Source organism: Lissotriton vulgaris, chromosome 2_1, assembly GCF_964263255.1.
Source record: "Lissotriton vulgaris chromosome 2_1, aLisVul1.2, whole genome shotgun sequence".
Classification (NCBI taxonomy): Eukaryota; Metazoa; Chordata; class Amphibia; order Caudata; family Salamandridae; genus Lissotriton; species Lissotriton vulgaris.
Window position 1 is genome coordinate 1859880915 of NC_141687.1, and position 18738 is coordinate 1859899652.

An 18738-nucleotide genomic window follows, 5' to 3' on the forward strand; every position below is an offset into this window, starting at 1 on the left:
CCCGGGGGACGCGATTGAGGCCGTCCTAACTGGTTACGAGGGGTCACCACTGCCTCCAGTGTGTGCAGCTGCGCTAGAGGACCCCATTCTTGAGGAGGAGAGATTGGCAGCAGTGAAAGATCTCCCTTTGGGGAAAACACCAGGGTCACCCCTTCCTTTTATCGCACGTTCCAGGCCCAGCTTCGACCTTATCTTCTGAGGTTGTTCAACTCTTTCACGGATAGCGACGGCCCGTCCTCCGACATGGGTATGGCGGAGATTGCTTTAATACCGAAGCCTGGGAAAGACCCCACGATGTGTGCATCTTACTGCCCTATAGCTTTACTGAATACCGACCTAAAAATCTATACTAAGCTCCTCGAAAAACGCTTAGATCCCTATATGCCGCGGGCTTGTAGACCCGGATCAGGCCGGCTTCATCCGCGACTGGCAGGGAGCGGACAATGTGCGTAAGCTCGCGCACCTTGTTGGGAAGGTACACCATTGGAAAATCCCGGCCTGCCTTCTGTCGCTGGATGCGGAGAAGGCTTGTGACCGGGTGGACTGGACCTTCCTCTAGGCGGTACCGTAAAAGTTTGGGCTGGGGCCGAAGATGATCACGAGGATCATGGCCCCGTATATAGAGCCACAGGCCAGAATTCGGGTCAATGGTCAACGGGAGGAGTTTCGGGTACCACTGAAGGCGAAACTGCAGTATGCCCAGCCGCGACATTGGGCCTCTGAAGGAGGAATGTACCAGGCAGCCACACGCAAATTCACCCCTTTTGAGAAGTTGGCGCGCTCCCTTGGGGGATTAAAAGGGCTGATCTCCCAGCTTTATCACATCCTACAGCACCCGCCGACTGTGCCCTCTCACCCATACCAACGTCAGTGGCAGCTGGCGATCAGCGCGGACATTAAGTCCTCGCAGTGGGATAAACTTTGGCGAGATATCCCCAAGATATATCGGAGCATCCCGCAAAGGGAAAACGCTTACAAACTCATGACCCAGTGGTATTACACGCCCCTGCGACTCCATAAGATGTTCCCCATGGTCTCTCCCCTGTGCTGGAGGTGTCAGTCTGCATCCGGGGATTTTATCCATGTTTGGTGGGCGTGCCCAATCCTGATCGTCTTTTGGAAAGAGGTTGTTAGCCACATTAGAGGGGTGCTGGGGTTCTCCCTGCCTGAAGCAGTGAGCACGATCTTACTTGGCATCAAACCTACCAGCTTTCAGGCACTCACCCGCAGTGACTGGATCTTGGCGCTCCAAATGCTGGGAGCGGCTAAGCAGCTTATAGACCTATACTGGAAGAGAACTGAAGCCCCACCCATAGCAGCCTGGTTTGTACGCCTTTGGCATGTCATAACGATGGAACTTCTCACATCGCGATTACAAGCACGCGACAGGCGTTTTGGGGCGGTCTGGCGGCCTCTAGTACGATATCTTTGCTCTATAGAACACGCGCGCCACGTGCTTACCAGACTCAGAACCCTGCATCTCTTCGATGATGCTGTCACCCCTCCGGATCCCGACAGATTGCTCCCTTAACATCCTCTGCGACGTGGGAATTACCCGGGGCGTTTTCGCAGTTGCCCCCCCCCCCCACCCCTTGGGACACATCAACTCTGCCTTTACTGTCCTCTTCTTTTCTCTTATCTCTACTATCCTCCTTTCTCCTTCTCCCTTTCTTTTCTCTGATTCTTGATCCTACATATGACTACTGAGCCCCGTAGGGCTGCCCTTAAGTGTTGGGCTAGTTGCCCATTTGTCACATGTTAATGATCCTGGGATCTGGGTCATCTTTACGCTGGATCGATGCAACAGCTTACGTCATGTCACGCGGCCGGTCCCGGTGGGGTTGTAGGCAAGACGCTGTGTTAAAATGTGCCCTTTTTGTGCAGGCACTAAGGCCCTAACGCTGTTTCCTTTCGCGGCCGGCCCTGTTTAGGGTTGTAGGCTCAACGCTGTGTTTAAATGACGCTGTAATGAGTGTTAACGCCTGAAAATAAAACAGACTTGAACATAAAAACAGGCTTGAACATAAAAACAGGCTTGAACATAAAAACAGGCTTGAACATAAACATGTGGTAATCGCATTAGCACATATCCACAGCATTGTACTCATTTGCAGTAATGCAGGATTACAATACTACAAGTACAGTAGGAGTTCAACACAGCAAGGAAAACATACACATTTAAACACGGCAGCTTCTGGTACATAAGCCCAAATAACAGCGGAAACGTTTGCTGAAATTGTATTTCTACAAATAAGTCCCAATTATATGTGCAAAAAGCTAACCACGTGGTAATGTCACATTTTAAAGTGCAGTAATAAATACCGCAGTAGCGGTATTTATTACCTAGCATTTTTAAATGTTCATCCGAATTTGGAAACAAAAAAGATGAGAGGTAGTATGGATGCTTACACAATCTTCTTCATCCACCAAGGCCTCGTGCTCCAGAAGTAATCTGACCGCTTTCTCGTGTCCAGCCCCAGCTGCCCAGTGCAAGGCCGTCCGATCTGTCTGAAACAGAGGCAAAGAAAACAGGACCAGTGAGGGGAAACCGGTATAATCACTATACGGAAACAGAGCACAAGATGAGATCAAAACAATACACCATTCTTAAGCTTTTTAATTAAAAAGGCTTTTCCAGTGCCTGAGAAAAAACATTTATCGAAACTTCCATTTCGAAACTTCATTTTTTGTGGTCTGGTCTGGAGGTCCCCGAACTGATTGTAGGGTCAACCAACGCAATTTCCACAGCAGTTAAATGGCATTCCATGACAGGACTCCGACCCCATACACAGAGATGGGGCACATGCAGAGAGAGGGTTTTCAGAAATGGGTACAACTGAGCATCTGTGGACAGGAAGAGCTCCAAACGCAGGTGTTTCAAGAAACGGAAAAGTCCCGTTTTTAAACCCATTATCACGAAATACTCTGGCATAGCTTTGCTGGGTACTGTAATGATGTTCCTTTTCTTCCCCCAATAACTCTCGGAGTCGGGTATCAGCGTTACTCTCTTTATTAAGTCGTAACATACAAGGAGCGCATAGCATGTCCTTCGCCCAGCCTGCTCGCGCTCTAATGCCGCGCTACGCACTGATGCCGCACTACGCACCTCGCGCCCCTACGTTGCCATACGTCACGTAGCCACGTGACGTACCACGTTAGCGCACTCACTACATATCTCCCCTTTTTCCAACAACTATATGTACAAGTCCTGGCTCATGTCATAGTCTCTGAACCTCGCTGGTGGGACCACCGCCCTGCCCCTTCTCGTCAGTCTTACCGGGGATGGGGCGGTTGTTGCTGCTTCTCCTTGACCACCACCTAGCGCAGCTGCGCTGGTCTCTCTCTGATCTCTGTCCTCTTCAGTCTGCTGCTCCCCACTCGCCTCTTGATCTTCTTGCCTTCTCTCGCCAATGTCTAGATCCTCTCCCCCATACTCACAGGGGTTATCATTGCTGTTCTCTCCTCCTTCATTTCCATTGCCTCTCCAGCGGAGTATTTTGTTGCACCTGGCCATGCGGTCCTGTGACCACACATTGCCGTCACTTAGCAAGGCCGCCCTGCCCTTGACTTCTACTACTTGCAGGGGCTTGCTGTATTTACTTTCCCCCTTTTTCTGCAATGTGGCCAGTCTTACTCTCACCCATTCTCCTTTCTCCAAAGCTGTGTCCTTCACATTCCTCCGTGCATCATAATGTTTGGTGTACACCGCTTGTGCTCTCTCCAAGTTGGCTTGCACCACTGCCGGTGACCACTCACTCTTAATTACTCTTTCTTTCCATATTCTGTTGTCCTGAGTGAAGGGCTCCCGGCCTCTAAGGATCTGGAAGGGACTGTAACCAGTGTTTGTGGGCGTTATCCGGTACGCCCACACCATGTGCCAAATCTCTGCTTCCCAGTCTTTGTTGTCTGATATCGCCGCTTGTATCGAGCCCATCACCACTCTATTAAAACGCTCCACCAAGCCATTGCCCGCAGGATGATATATGGACGTGTGTTTTGCCACAATTCCGTTTCTCTGCATGAACTGAGACCATCTCTCAGACCGGAACTGAGGTCCATTGTCGCTGAGGACACACTTAGGGATGCCCTCTCTCACGAATGTCTCTGCCATGAAACTCACTATCATTTCCGTGTCCATGGTTTCTTCGATCTTCAATTCCGGCCATTTGGAATAACGATCCATCATTACACATATGTACTTCTGTATTCCTTGTGCGTTTAGCACCGGACCTAGTATGTCTATGGATAGTTCCTCCCACGGGTTTTGTGGAGGGTCTATTTTTCCCAGGGCAGGGCGTAATGGTTTCAGTGTCTTGTCTGCGCCCTGGCACCTTGGACATTCTCGAACGTGTCTTTCTGCCCTTAGGTCCATTCCGGGCCACCAATAATTCTGCTTGGCTCTTAGTTTCAACTTCCCCGCACCCAGGTGGCCTTCGTGCAACATGTCCATTAATCGAGCGATCATTTTTTCCGGAGGTATGACTCTCTCCCCTCTGTAAACAAATACGCCCTGGTCATCCATAGATAGTTCCTCTCTCACTTCGAAGTAGGGGACGAGGCTTCGCCCAGTCTTGCTTTTGTCCGGCCACCCCCGTACAATGTGTGCCTTCACTTCTTCTAGGACGGGGTCCTCTTCGTAGGCCAACTTCCATTCTTGCTTGCTTATGGACGTTTCTAGATCTTCGGTGAGTGCAACCCACTCTTCCGCCGCCTCACCGCATTCTACGTCGGTTTCCATTGCTGCCGACCGGCTCAGGTAGTCCGCCGCCTTGTTCCTATTCCCGGGGATGTGCTCCACGTCATATCGGAATTCCATCAATTTGAGCGACATTTTCGAGATCCTCGGCGTTGCATCTGCGTGTCCGCTGGATGTGAGTACCTTGAGCAAGGGCTTGTGGTCGGTCCTCAACCGGAACCTGGTGCCCCACAGGAACTGCCGAAACCGGGACATGGCCCACACCACTGCTAACATTTCTTTTTCGATCACACTGTACTTTTTTTCAGTGTCATTAAGCGTGCGGGATGCAAAGCATATTGTTTCCACTCTCCCCTGGCCGCGGTCCTGCATGAGAACTGCGCCCAGTCCTTTATCACTGGCATCCGTTGTGAGTATCGTGCTGCCTTGGGGGTCAAACCCTTGTAGAGGGATCGCCCCTGCTACTTCCCTTTTTATCCCTTCAAATTCCTGCTGGGCTTCCTCTGACCACCGGAATTCACTGTTCTCTCTGGTCAGTAACCTCATGTGATGGGTCTTCGAAGCGAAATGTTCTATGAACTTCCCATAATATTCTGCCATGCCCAGGAACGACCTGACCTCTTCTTTGTTGGCCGGTGAGGGTGCGTCACAGATTGCCTTCACGTTTTCCCTCTTGGGGGTCACTCCTCGTGCACTTATCTCGTGGCCTTTTCCATTCCTATGCGGCACTTAGCCCACTCTGCCGTGAGGCCCTTCCTTTCCAGGATACTCAATACCGCTTCTAGTTTCTTGTCATGGTCGGCTTTGTCGCGACCCATCACCAATATGTCATCTTGGAAGTATTGGACTCCCCGGACGTCCTGGAACAACTGGTGCATTAGTTTTTGGAACACCGCAGCCGCCGAGGCTAGCCCGAACGGCATGCGGCGGAATCGATAGCAACCGAAGGGAGTTATGAATGATGTCAAACTGCGACTCTCCGGGTGTAGTGCGATCTGGTGGTACGCCGATGTTAAGTCTATGGTGGAGTACCACTGAATGCCCCTTGTGCTGGCCAGCATTTCTTCTATCCGGGGGAGGGGGAACTTCTCTACCACAATGTTTTTGTTCAACTCGCGCAGGTCTACGCATAGACGGACCTTGCCGTTGGGTTTCTTCACCACCACCAACGGCGCCAGCCATTCGGCACAGGTGATTGGTTCGATGATTCCCCTCTTCTCTAGCTGCCGTAGCTCCTCCTTCACGTCTTCCCTCACTGCCAATGGAATGTTCCTCACCTTGTGGGCCACCGGCTCTGCTCCTTCTCTCAGTATGATCTTGTGTGCGAATTTGTCGAGCCTTCCTACTGATCCACCGAAGACCGTTGGGAACCCCTTCATCCACCTGTTCGTGTCCATCTCTTCTTCCGGCTCCGTCATCAATATCTGCTCCTTGCCACCTGGGTCCAGTTTGATCCCCAGGTCTCCTTGGTCGAGCCACCCCAGGACCGAAGGGCCTTTCTCGGAAACGTATAGTTTACACCTGGCCGCCCTGCCCCTGAATTCAAAGTTCAGTTTTCTGCATCCGGCCATGGGGATTCGATCTCCGTTATACGTGACGGGGCGTATGTCCAGCTTATCCAGCTCGGGGCCCAGTTGCGGAGCAAACTTCTCCTCCCATACCTTTCTTGGAATTATGGTATAGGGTGACCCCGTGTCTGCCACCACTTGGACTTCCACACCCCCTATCTTCATGTCCATGATCGGCTTCATCGTCCTCTTTCCGTCGGTGCCTCGGCTTTGGTTGTTCACACTCAGAATTTCATCGTAAATGCAGAGGACAGTGACCACCTCCTCTTCGGTCACCTCGTTTGGCTCCTCCGCTTCCTGGTCCACGTACTTGACTGCGTTTTTGGAGGCCTTCTTCCTGCACACTTTTTCGTAATGGCCGACGATTCCACAAAACATGCATTTGGCGCGAAGCGCGGGGCACTTCCGGTCGTGCGCCTCGTGCGTCCAACTGCCGCACCTGTAGCAAGGTCGTTTATTACTTCCGGCTGGTTTGCCGGCGTGGCCTGGGCTGTTTTGCCATTTGCTCGGGCCCTTATCTGGCTGTTTCCGCGCCTGGTGATCCTTGTGAGTTTCTTCGTTGTCCACTTTGTTCACCACCCCGCTGGGCACGTTCTCTTTCTTCGTGGCCGCTGCACACCTTCGCGCCAGTTCGGCTCTCTTGACTATCACTAGTACGTCCTTGAGCGAGGTGTCTCCTGCAGCCCATAGCTTGTCCTGTACGTTCGTGCACGTGGTGTGCATCACCACCTGGTCTTTTATGAATTCGCTTTCCCAGTTTGCGTACTTGCACGGGGCCGCCAGTTTCCTTAACGCCGCCACATACTCTTCCACTGTTTCCCCGGGTAGTTGTTTCCTTTGTTGGAAGTTAAACCTGTCCACTGAGACGCATACTGAGGGTTTAAAGTGTTCCTCTAGGTCTTCTATTGCGTGAGCATACACGTCGTCGTCCTCCGTCTCTCTCTTCTTAGGTACCAAGCTTTTGTAGATCCTCAGGCCTTCTGGGCCTAGGTTTAGCAGCAGTATGCGCTTCTTTCTCGGCGGTTTGAATTTCTCCTCACTTTCATCTTCCAGCACTTCTATGAAATTATCTATGTACTCTTTCCAGTCCTCCCATTTCATGAGTGGCTCCCCTGGCCTGGGAAGGAACTGGACTGGCGCTATCGCATAACCTGCTTGTGTGGTCATCTTTTCGCCCCTGGATGTGGGCAGCGTACTTTCCAGGCTTCTTGGGCTCCCTGGTGCACTGTCTTGTTCCTCCTTGTTGAGTAAGGGTGGAGGGCTGCTCCTTTCAGCCCCTTCCTGTTCAGGTGGGGTAGCCAGTGCGGTTGCCTGCGGGCCTCGACCGTGGCTGGTCTCCTGCTTCGGGTGTGTGTGTCGGTTCTCCGCCCTCTTGATCACCGTGCGCCCACAGTGCTCGGCTCCTCGTGCTGTTGGCTGCGTCGCGCTCCTTGTGGTGCCCGGTCAGGGTGTGGTCGCTGTGCGTTCCCTCGGGCCTTCCTCGCTCCCTCAGAGACTCCGCTCCGTTCCGCCGTTCTCCGCGTAGTCTGCGTGGTGGGGGTCGTGGGTCGTTATCCCACCCTCGTCACCACTGTAATGATGTTCCTTTTCTTCCCCCAATAACTCTCGGAGTCGGGTATCAGCGTTACTCTCTTTATTAAGTCGTAACATACAAGGAGCGCATAGCATGTCCTTCGCCCAGCCTGCTCGCGCTCTAATGCCGCGCTACGCACTGATGCCGCACTACGCACCTCGCGCCCCTACGTTGCCATACGTCACGTAGCCACGTGACGTACCACGTTAGCGCACTCACTACAGGTACTCATTTTGTTCTGAGGAAATATTACTTTCTCGACATTTATTTAAAAAAAAAAATTGTTACAATCTACTATAATAAAGCAAGAATGGGAAAAGTCAATATGACTGTGCTGGCTGCCAGTGCTTGTTTTGTTATATTTTTGGCAAAACAGTACTGTTCGGGAAGAACCTAGTCCTCTTCAATGTAAAAAAAAAGGCAAACAAAAACTGCGTTTTTTGGACTCCGAAAGCACACACTGCCTGCCGTAGTAGTGCCTGGCAGTAAAGGAAACAACTTGCTTTTGTTTGTATGTGCTCCTTATGAAAGGGCCAAATGCCGTAACCCACACTAAAGTTCGTCAAAGGCTGAAGTGGACTGACCACTGTCCCATGCTGCAGAGGCCAGAAATAAAATGTTACCGGCAGAATAACAGACCGGTGGATGATGAGGACTGGCTGAAAGTCCCTGTAGTTTACATATGTTATACAAACAATTTTAGTAAATCAAAAGGTCATGGCTGCACCTCAGACCTAAAAATATATCGTAAAAGCACTTCAAACGCCACAATCGTGCTTTGCGCTTTCTCCTGGTTGCTGTGTTTACATCTTGCTTACTAAGATTTTTGACAGGTCTGAATTCGCCATATGCATTCTAAAACGTAAGGCGTGTGCAACCACAAACTTTTAAAATTACCAGAAGAGCAAACAGCACAATGGAGTCCCAGAAACTAACATAGATATGGGAATGAACCTCGGAGCAACAATATAATAATACATTACAAATATACACCTACGACCCATCGAGCCATCTTAGAATCAGTAAAAACCACAAGGTCAAATGGCCCAATTAAAAGTCAGACCACCCACCTCAAAGTCAGCATTCAATATCTTAGTATTGCGTATGCCTCAATCAGGCCTAAACCGAGATCCTCCCAATTGTTTACCTAGTTATTTGATATTTTGCTATCATAACACCTAATGGCTGCTTATAAGCTCCCCTAAGGCGTTTTAAGCATACAGACATACTGAACTCTGCATTCTCACACTCAGTGAGCAGAGATTGACCATCATGCGTCAAAGACGTGCAAGATGGGTCATTAAGACTTCCTTGTGACCCCGAAAAGGCTAGGTTTTATAGGAAGAGTAGCAACACAAGAAGAGGAAAACACTGAAATGAGGGAACACTTCGCGTTGAGGGTGTGACTGAGTACCCCATCAGTTCATTGGTGCTGCACGCACCCTATGTTGAAGTCTGCGGCTAATGTGGTAACTGAGCCCATTGCACTCTTAAGGGATTTTTTTTTTAAATCCTTTTTACACCATTGCTGTGCAACAATTGTCGCCCTCTGTTAAAAGCGGTCCCTAGCAAGACCTCTAAAAGTACACATCAAGTATGTTGATCAAGTATACAGGCACATAAATAACTGAAAAACTTCATCAAATATTGTGCTTGAGTAAAATAATCTGGAACGACTAAGGTTGAGGGAACCATACTAGAACAAGTAAATGTTGGGTCTGCACGTGTGCCGGGAAGTGGATTAAAAGGCTGTGGAAAAAATAAAACATATTAAATTACAGCTTAGTTGATAATGGACAAATGTGCAAAGGGTCATTTAATACCTGACCCTCTGGCAGGGATGTGGAATTTTCAAAATAATCTACTTGTCCAAGGGACAAAATGCCACTGAGATCTACATGTCCTGTAAAATCCACTTGTCCCACATTCTCCCGTCCATACATCAAACATAAGTACTGACGGAGAAACAAGTGTATGCATCACCATAAATGCATTCACCTATGGAATGAGGGGCTAAATGTTTTGAAAATATTTATTTACTGATTAAAAATGAACACCCGTTGGCTTGCCTACAGACAGAAGCATGTTTCATGCCCTGCCAAGGAGGAAACGGAACTGTCATGATCGGTTTGCCCGCGCCATCAGTCTTGACATTCTTGAAGAATGGACGATGTACCGCACTGATGACAGTGCCATTAGTGAACCAAGAGGCACGGCAGAAGTGAACACTGTATGTGACCAGAATATAGAGCAACATTGTAGTCCATATTAATTCAAAAACGGGTTTTTGTACAGCTCATATTCTGAATGCATGCATTTGAAAGTGGTTCCCTTGATTATTTAGTAAAAGTTCGTTTTGGTGAATTAAAATATTTGCCTAAGATCACACCATTTAAGCATGGAAGCCAATTTTCAACTAGCCAGGTTCTCTTTCACAAACTATGATTATTTAAATGGAGGCCCCCTGGTTTCACACAAGCACTGTCCGAGTGTTCTAGTTGTTTTCATTGGCAGAGCTCTGCATATGTATAAACTAGCACATACCAACTGATCAAACCACCAGATTTTTGTACTGCTGCCAAGTGAAATCATCATGTTCTCTTCTTTAATGGCACCCTTCATACCTCACCACCATTTCACTAGTCGTCATTTTAAGACATAACTAGTATACTGGACGGGGATAGGTTATTCTGATGAATAGAGCAGTTTTAATGATTATTTTTAATCAAACAAGTCAAAGATGTCTGAACAATGAGAATGCCTCAGGCAGCAAGTCAGGTCTCAGCTAGAGTGAGAAGTAGCAAACAGGTAGCACTGAGTTCCTGCTCCACTGTGTAGTTCTGGTCTACCCTTAGAAGCTAACTTGGGCCCCCCATACATATCAGTTATTTGGGGCACACAAGCAACACTTATTACAGTGCTACACTTCACACACTGTAGAATTCATTGCTCTTTATTTTGAGGATGACAGGCTGAGTGGGGCCCAGTAGCAGCCCTCGCTCCCTCTTCCAGCTGACAGAGCGAGGGGGAGGCGGAGGTGGGAGGATCACCACACCACTGAGTAACAGATAAGAAGGTGAGGAAAAAACAGCTTCAACCTTTTGAAATTGAAATAGAGGCATTGCGCTGCCTGTTCTCGCCCGGGTCAAGCTTTGCCTTTTCTGCTGCTGTGTGCAGGATATTTAGGAAATACCCGTGGGCGGTGAGGCTTGCAGAAATGTCCCTCATGCAGACCCTCTGTGCGGTTGTCTCACCTTGGGGCACAATAAAGGAGGGAAAAAATGTCTTGCTTCACAAGGGGGATCCAGGCTCCGAGCAGATGGCTTGTACCCACAGCCACTTGCCCTGTAGGTAGTGTGCACGCACTTAAGTGGCGTTTGGTGCTTTAAAAAAAAAAGCTGGACATTCTTTTTCTACACGGTATGGATCGATGTGAATTTTAATGTGGCATGAATATGCTAGCTTTTGACTTTCAGTGCTAATAAAAGAATGGCATTTTTTTTTTGCGGTTTTATATACCGCGAACTCGACCTGAAGATATTGGAGCGCTTTACAGGAGCGCCAGTTACATTTACAGAAGGACACATTCATTTTTTTCGCTGCATTATTACATTGGCGCAGTTGCACAGGAAATCAAATGTGTTATGCAGAGGGGACATTTAGGTTGTAGAGTCCCAAAATGCACCTTCTAATCCAAGCTCAAGTCCTCACTTTACCAACGTGGTGTAATCTGGACAACCTCTTTACCTAATTATCCAGTGTCCTTTAGTTAGCAATTAAGCAAGCCTGGCAGCTCAAGAAAGAAACTGTAGCGCTGTGGCAGCTTAAAAGAAATGCTCACAACGGGCTGAATTATACCCACTAAAATACAAGGCACTGACCAATTGAGCATTTTCTCACACGAATGGGAAAGATATCGCCCATTTGTGAAGGAAATTGCCCAATATACCAATTCTGTGTCACACATCTAGTGTGAAAGGGAGTTCTAATCTGCTCTCTGCACAGCAATGGAAACGTGCGCAGTTGGCACGACTTAAAGCACGGCTCCAATAGCAGCGGTTGGTAACATCTGTTGGTACTTAAGGTGTGAAGTTAACTGAATTCCGGGGCACCCTAAGCTAGAGCACTCACACCGAACATCATGGGCAACAAAGACACTCGTTCCTGATATATTGTCAACTGAACAAAACGGGGGGGGGGGAGGGGGGGGTGAGGGCACAGTGAATTTGAAATGCAAGGCCCAAAGTGATGTATATGAATATTCAAAACCCCACAAAGAGGCAGCGTAGTGCTGGGAGGATTTGGTAAAAGGTCACAAGCCGTAGTAAACGGGCAGTGACTGGGCCCCGATAGTAAGGACTCAGTGGGTTCTTGATCAGGCCAGGCTTGAAACCCGGTAATCTTTTAATCTTTGAAGAGCAATATCCACCCTGCTACCTCGCCCCCTCCCTTACATTAACCAAACGCATCAGGTTCATTTAGCTTTAGGGTATACACAATCCCGCTCCCCCTCTCCCCGCTTGCTTTTAGTTGTTGCTCTATTTCAGTGACTTGCTCTTTAGAATGTAGGTGACGGCCCCACTTCACCCCCTGGCGTGCACACAACCATGGAGGCGTTAGCTAGCTGCAGTCTACATGTAGCTTTTGGACATGCTCGTGCACCCCATCATCATCATCTTACAGGTCGGCAGTGACGGTAAGGTAGGTGGAATGGGGACAGGGGGTAGGGCTGCTGCCTCAAAGCACACAAATGGAACCGTCCTACCCGAACCAAAACAGAGGCAGCAGCGTGAAGAGCTGATGGCTCGTAAGGCCGATCAGACTCCCCCACCTTACTGTGTTTGATGCAAATGCAGCAGTACCCGGATCCTTTGGCGGGCTTCTCTGGAAGTGGAAACCAGTGATCATGTTTCTAGTGTTCTGCTAGCGCCTCGCCCACCGCCCCTTCAAAACCCCGCAGTCTGCTCTCGCTCACTCACCCCGAAGCAACGAGGATAGGAAGCAGGCAGCACTGATCTCTCGGTGCCCAAGGGACAGCAGGACTAGGTAGTGGCGGCGGCAGGGTCCTGCGTCATAACGGGGCCTCGTGTAAAGAAGAGGGGGGGGGGGGGGGGGGGCGGCAGAATGTCTTCTGATTTTCTGATCCCTTGGATGGTTACAGACGCTTGATAGTGCCACAGTGTGTGGAGTAAGTTGAAGTTCGCGTGGCTGTAGTAAAGGGACAGTGACTGCTCTCTTGGACAGTGGGATACAGCTCCCAGCTAATTCGGTCTGCAGCTTGTTTTCAATACTCTGTTGTCTCCGGCCCTATCGATCGGTAGTCTCTCTGAGGCCCACAGACAGGTCCTTAATCAGGCTGGGTCAAGCTACCTCTTATTTCGGATCCCCTTTACTGCGGCGCAGCTTTACTGGGCCCTCTGCTTCAGGGCCCCCACGTTTTATGCTGTCTCACGCTCCAATAACAGCGATGAGAGCCCGCGCTTTCTGGAACCATAAGGACACGCATTATACACGGTCTCTCACAGCAGGCCTGCGCACCAGTTCTATTCTAATTACAGAGCAATCTGCAAGCTGAGCACAATATCACCCTTTTGAACACTCTACAAGTGCTATGGCGGGCATTATGGCAGTGCTTATTTTACCTTAATGTATTGCCTCGCGGCGGCCACAAACTCCTGCTTGCTGAGACTGAGTGACGTTTTCACTCTAATCCAATCACTGTCTAGAGCCCAGTTATGGGCTGCTAGCCAATCAGAAGCCTCCAAAGGCTTCCGGCACGCTTATCTGATTGGCTGTGAGCCCCAGAGTGCCCCCAGCCCGTCTTATTCATGTGATTTAATGTTTACTTGTCCGTCGGACGAAATAGACATTAAATCTTCTTGCCCACCGATAAAAACAACTTGGTTCGGGCGTCGGGCGATATGATTCCCCCACCCCTGCTCTGGCCACTACCTACCCCCGTCCCATTTACCCACTGCAAACTGTTACTTGCAGAATGAATGAATAAGGCTATGAGGAGGAAACATATTGTAGATATACATATAGAAAGACCAACATATACTCAGGAAGTAGGTACACAAGAGAATATTTAGCTGCTCATTCTAAGTTCAATATCCTGTATTACAATGTCTACAAGGATCCCCCAATTTCACTACTAAGGTCTGAATAAGTGTTATCCTTGTTCTTTGGAATGCTACATCTTTCTTTGTGTTTCATCGTTTGTGTAGGTGTAACACAAAGCCAACAGAGCAGACCGAGACATTGCAAGCAAACATCCAAAATTATAACTATTTAAGTGAGGTAGATGCATGCGAGCTGGTCAACGGTGTGAAAAATATTTTTCTACCGTTTCTCCCTTCTACAGTGACATTTAATCTCTCTGTCCAGCATGCTAGGTACAGAACACTCACGATTAGAACCAGCAGACCCGCTGACACTGTTTCTGTTCCAGGTACCGTTGCGACAAAGAAATGCTGCTTAAGTTTCAGATTCAACCATCTTTGGTCTTAACAGCGTCGTTGAACACTTCATCACTTTTCTGGGTTCAGTGTATTTGGACCTTTTTCTTCCAATGGAGACCGAATCTTTACCACATCGCCCACTTTCACACCAGTTTAACCACCACCATTCTTTTAATCAAAATGCAATTTTTTTTTAGTTTTTTGTTTGTTTTGACCTCTAATCATCGTCAACGGAAAACATCAATCAACGAACACTTCTTCCAACTCATTCAACTTGGATTCAAATTTAGTATGAGGTGTTCTTCCTCTGAAGAGTTCAACATTTATTTTACCAGTTGTGGAATGTGGGGACAGCCTATATGCACCAATTGTTCATGCAGAACTTCTTTTCATTCTATCTTACTCATTCCGGCCAATTGCTTACCTTCCTTCCTTGCTCTATTAAAATGTTCTCAATTTTATTGCTTTCAGGCTGTCTTGGAGAACATCTGTTATGTGTTATGCCAGAGCAACACAATAATTTCTCCACCTCCTGAGCATAATTGTACATCAATTTCGGTCAGAAAATTTACAGGGAATCTTTCCTGGAAATTCTTTTTTCAAAATATTTTATACCTAATTTGGCGGTAATCGCCCTACAGAAAACAGCCATCTGGAAAATAAATCCACTACCACTATCAGACAAGGAGTGGAAACTACACACTTAAATGGTCCCACTATGTCCACAGAAATCTCTTACCTTGGATCAGTTGAAAGCACTCTTCATTCTATGGGAGGAACACGTACTTTACATCCCTTATTGCGGACAGCACATGCTCTACAACTTCTTATTGTCCACCCAACTTCTAAATCAAGTTCTGGCCACCAGAAATCTTCGCATAGGTGCTTTTTTGTTATAGTAATGCCCAGGTGTCTCTCATGGACAATATCAATAACACTGCCCCGAAGTTCTATGGGTACTACTAATCTGGTACCCCTGATTGTCAAACGATCCTATACTGCCAGTTCATCTTTTCTCTCATAATAAGGTCACAGATCAGATATTATCAACTTCTTCAGCCCCCCACCTACCATGTGTTCACCACACTGTTTAACTATAGCATCATTCTCAACTTTGTCCCTACATTTTTCTCTGATCCAGACCATGAGTGAGAACGCATACACTAATATCCACATTTTCAATCTCATCTATTCTTTCAATATCCAAAGCAGTGTTTTCTGAAATGTAATCTTGATGGACAGTTCACATCGCAATTCAAGACTCCAGAAATGTATTCAACAGCAAACGCTGTTGCACAACCCACCTACGAATACGAGCAGACATGTAATCTAAACCCTGGTTAATTCTTAATTATTATCCTTGCCATTAAAGACCTGTCATTTGATCCAGCTAGAAAAACACATTACTCATTACTGTCTTGGGTACAGAATGTCAGGAAGTATTTGAGCATCTTCCAACATGGATCTGTTCTGTTGGTACAACCGCTGGTGTCTAAGATTCCTTTTTCTTATCAAATCTCTTAACAAGATAAATTTACATTTCCCAGAGGAGCAGTACAATGTAATGGAAATGCATACAATTTATACCACATACCAGTTCATAAATGAACCTTTCAATTCCTTTGTTGCTGCATTAAGAATCTTCTCTACAAAAGGAGACTTTAGCAATATTACTGGTCAGTAAAAGCAATCCATAATAAGTCATAACAAAAAGATTCAAGCGAGTTGCCGTAACTCTGCCTGAGACAATATATACAGAAAATAGTGCTCAAGGTTCCATCAGATTGCTCAGTTCATTTAATTATGAAAAAAACATCAGTTTCGGATGTGGTTCATGTTAAAGCCAACGACCTTAGTGAAAAAAGGGTTTAATTGGAGAAAAAGACAAATCCACCAGTGTTTATAGGAAACCGAGACATAGATGTCAAAAGTAAGGTTTAAAAAGTAATTCAGGACCATACAAGAATTGCTATGCTTTAGGAAAACTGCCTTTTCAATTTAAAAAGAGAGTCAACAAAAGATACTGTGGTGTTTGACAATGATGTTTATTTGGTAGCAAGTGTATATGAAAAGGAAAAAACGAGCTGTGAATAAGCAAAAGTATTGTAGGGTAGATGAAGAACTACCTCACCAACATAGATGAATGATACAAATTGATGATAGAAAGTTCTTGCAGGTTCAGGTTCTCCTTTCACCTCCTTTTCGGATACAATTTTGAATGAACATTGGAATGACAAAAAAGTTAGAACTGAATGAAGTAAAGTTGTTTTCCTATTATGCTAAAGCTATTTGTAGGTTTGGTTATTTTGTGACAACAATTTGTTTATAAAAACAGACGCATTTTGGCATAGGTTTACATAGCGTGAGATGGGTTGCTTATACTGGGAAGGTATTAGAATTGCAACAGATTCTAGTGTTCCATTATATGCAATGACTGTGTATGAAACGGGAATTGCCTTAATTTTGAATAACCATAGAAAGATGATCTGTAACTACTTAGGAAGAATAAAAGGATATACTCAAGAGCGAGCTTAACCTGGATGCTATTTCTCAAACAGATATTGAGGACTTTCCTTTTCAGCACTAGAAGGGATTATCCCACATACTGAAGAAAGTGAAAGCTGGAAAAGCAACTAAGTGGGTAGATGCTGCTGAATGAGTGTTACCAACTGTTTCAGGCCGAAACAAAAGGGCCCATTGGAATTGTGTGCAGACCATCGCTCGCTGAAAAAGCAGATTGTGGTACAGTGTCATTTTTCCCACAAAATACCACAAATGCTAGCTAAGTTGGGTGGGGCGAAATATTTTTCTACATTAGACAATATAAATGACCATCAATTCATACAGACACCCGGGAACTGCAACGCAACAGCTTCCATCACTTTAGAGGGTGTATTTAAATATCTTAGAATGAGACTTGTGTTAGCATCTGCTGCCTCGGGTTTTCAGAAGCTTGTGTCTTCAGTATTTGGAGTCATGCAGTGGGTGCCTACTTTACAAGAAGAAATTCTGGTATTTGCAAAAACAGTCTAACTACACAATGAAATGTTGAGAATGGTGCTTGACAAGTTTATAGCTCCAGAAGTTTAATATTTTGGACACAAGATTTTGCTAGAAGAAATTAAGCCTAAGGGTACTCTTCTGCAGCCTACTGAGCAATTTTAACTGATCAACTCAAAAAGTTCTTCAGGTCATGCAAATATGAATCTAAATTTGTTAATTTGCTATTGTGGCCACACCTTTGCAAAGGTAGTAAAGAAACATATTCATTTTCATTGGAATTAAGGACAAGAACACGCATTCCTGCTACTCAAAGCATCCATTTTGAAAGCTCTATATTTTGTGACTCTGCAATACCTATTATAACAGTTGGTGATAGGACAGATGGTTCTGGATCAATATTTTCTCAAAATATTATAAGCATAGAGTGTACTACAGCACTTGCATCTAAGGCACTGACTGAGCAAGAGGAAAAAATCCTCCACTATAAACAGGTAGGCTTTGGCTTTTACATAGAGGACAAATGTAAGGGAAGTTCAATTATTATAAGGAATAACCATATACCATTGTTTTTCCAGAGAAATAATGGGACAAATAAGCAACTTCCACAATTGTGTTACTTTTGGCAAAGCTTTATGAATGTAAATTTCAAATGTAATTTATTTCAGGATTCATGAATGCTAGGGTGATTTGTTAATCCAGGTTTCCGTGAATGTTTGGAAATGCACAACAAGTGTGTGGTTGCATTGTATAGTCATAGAGAAAGATTGGATTAGGAGTCTGAATGAGGAAATACTGGATTACGGGTACAAATGAGGAAAGATTGTTACAGAAAGTGGCAAAGTACATTAAGGAAGGCTGGCCGAGCGAAAAAATACTGATACACGAAATGCAAGTAAAAGAAGAACTTGCTTTGGAAAATATTGCAATGAGAGGTGATAAGCCTGTGCCACCTGCGACTGAAAGCGAAATGAGACTTTAGAGTGACAGTTAAATCTGACACGCCACTAAGAAAAAGAAAGTTAGATGAAAATGTCGGTGGCCTTACATGGATGACATAATATCAATGCTTGTGAAGTTGTTTGTTGTAGTACATCTGTTAAAGAAATTTAAACCTGTACGTCACTGATGAGGTCCATACGTTTCCAGAGGCACCATGAGAAGAAGAAGTTGCTACTTTGGATTTTATAGGTCCACTTGAGGTGGTAAGAGTTGTTAAGAAGCATATTTTGCTCTTCTTGGATTTTTTTCAAGAGGGCAGAGTACAAGTAGATGATTAATTCCTCAAATAAAAGTGTCATTGATCTTATAGGAGTGGATTTTTAGGTAAGGTTTTACTGCAACCAGAGACTGGACATGCAACAATTGTTTTGCCATTCTGTTTCCCTTCCTTTCAAGTGCGCTCCTCACTGTTATTGGAAACCACCATTACATCGCATG

The 18738-nt window shown here is 46.3% G+C and overlaps 1 protein-coding gene and 1 pseudogene across 2 annotated transcripts in view; both read right to left on the minus strand.

Moving 5' to 3' along the window:
• ANKDD1A (ankyrin repeat and death domain containing 1A) overlaps window positions 1–18738 on the minus strand; it is a 392066-nt gene that overhangs the window by 270208 nt on the left and 103120 nt on the right. The window contains exon 3 of one of the 2 annotated variants that reach the window (XM_086958048.1): window positions 2410–2508. In XM_086958048.1, coding sequence (XP_086814174.1) covers window positions 2410–2508 — 99 coding nt within the window. The remainder of the gene's footprint in view (window positions 1–2409; window positions 2509–18738) is intronic. The other variant, XM_086958049.1, reaches the window with a different exon arrangement.
• Window positions 12454–12912, minus strand: LOC147733427 (protein BTG2-like; annotated as a pseudogene).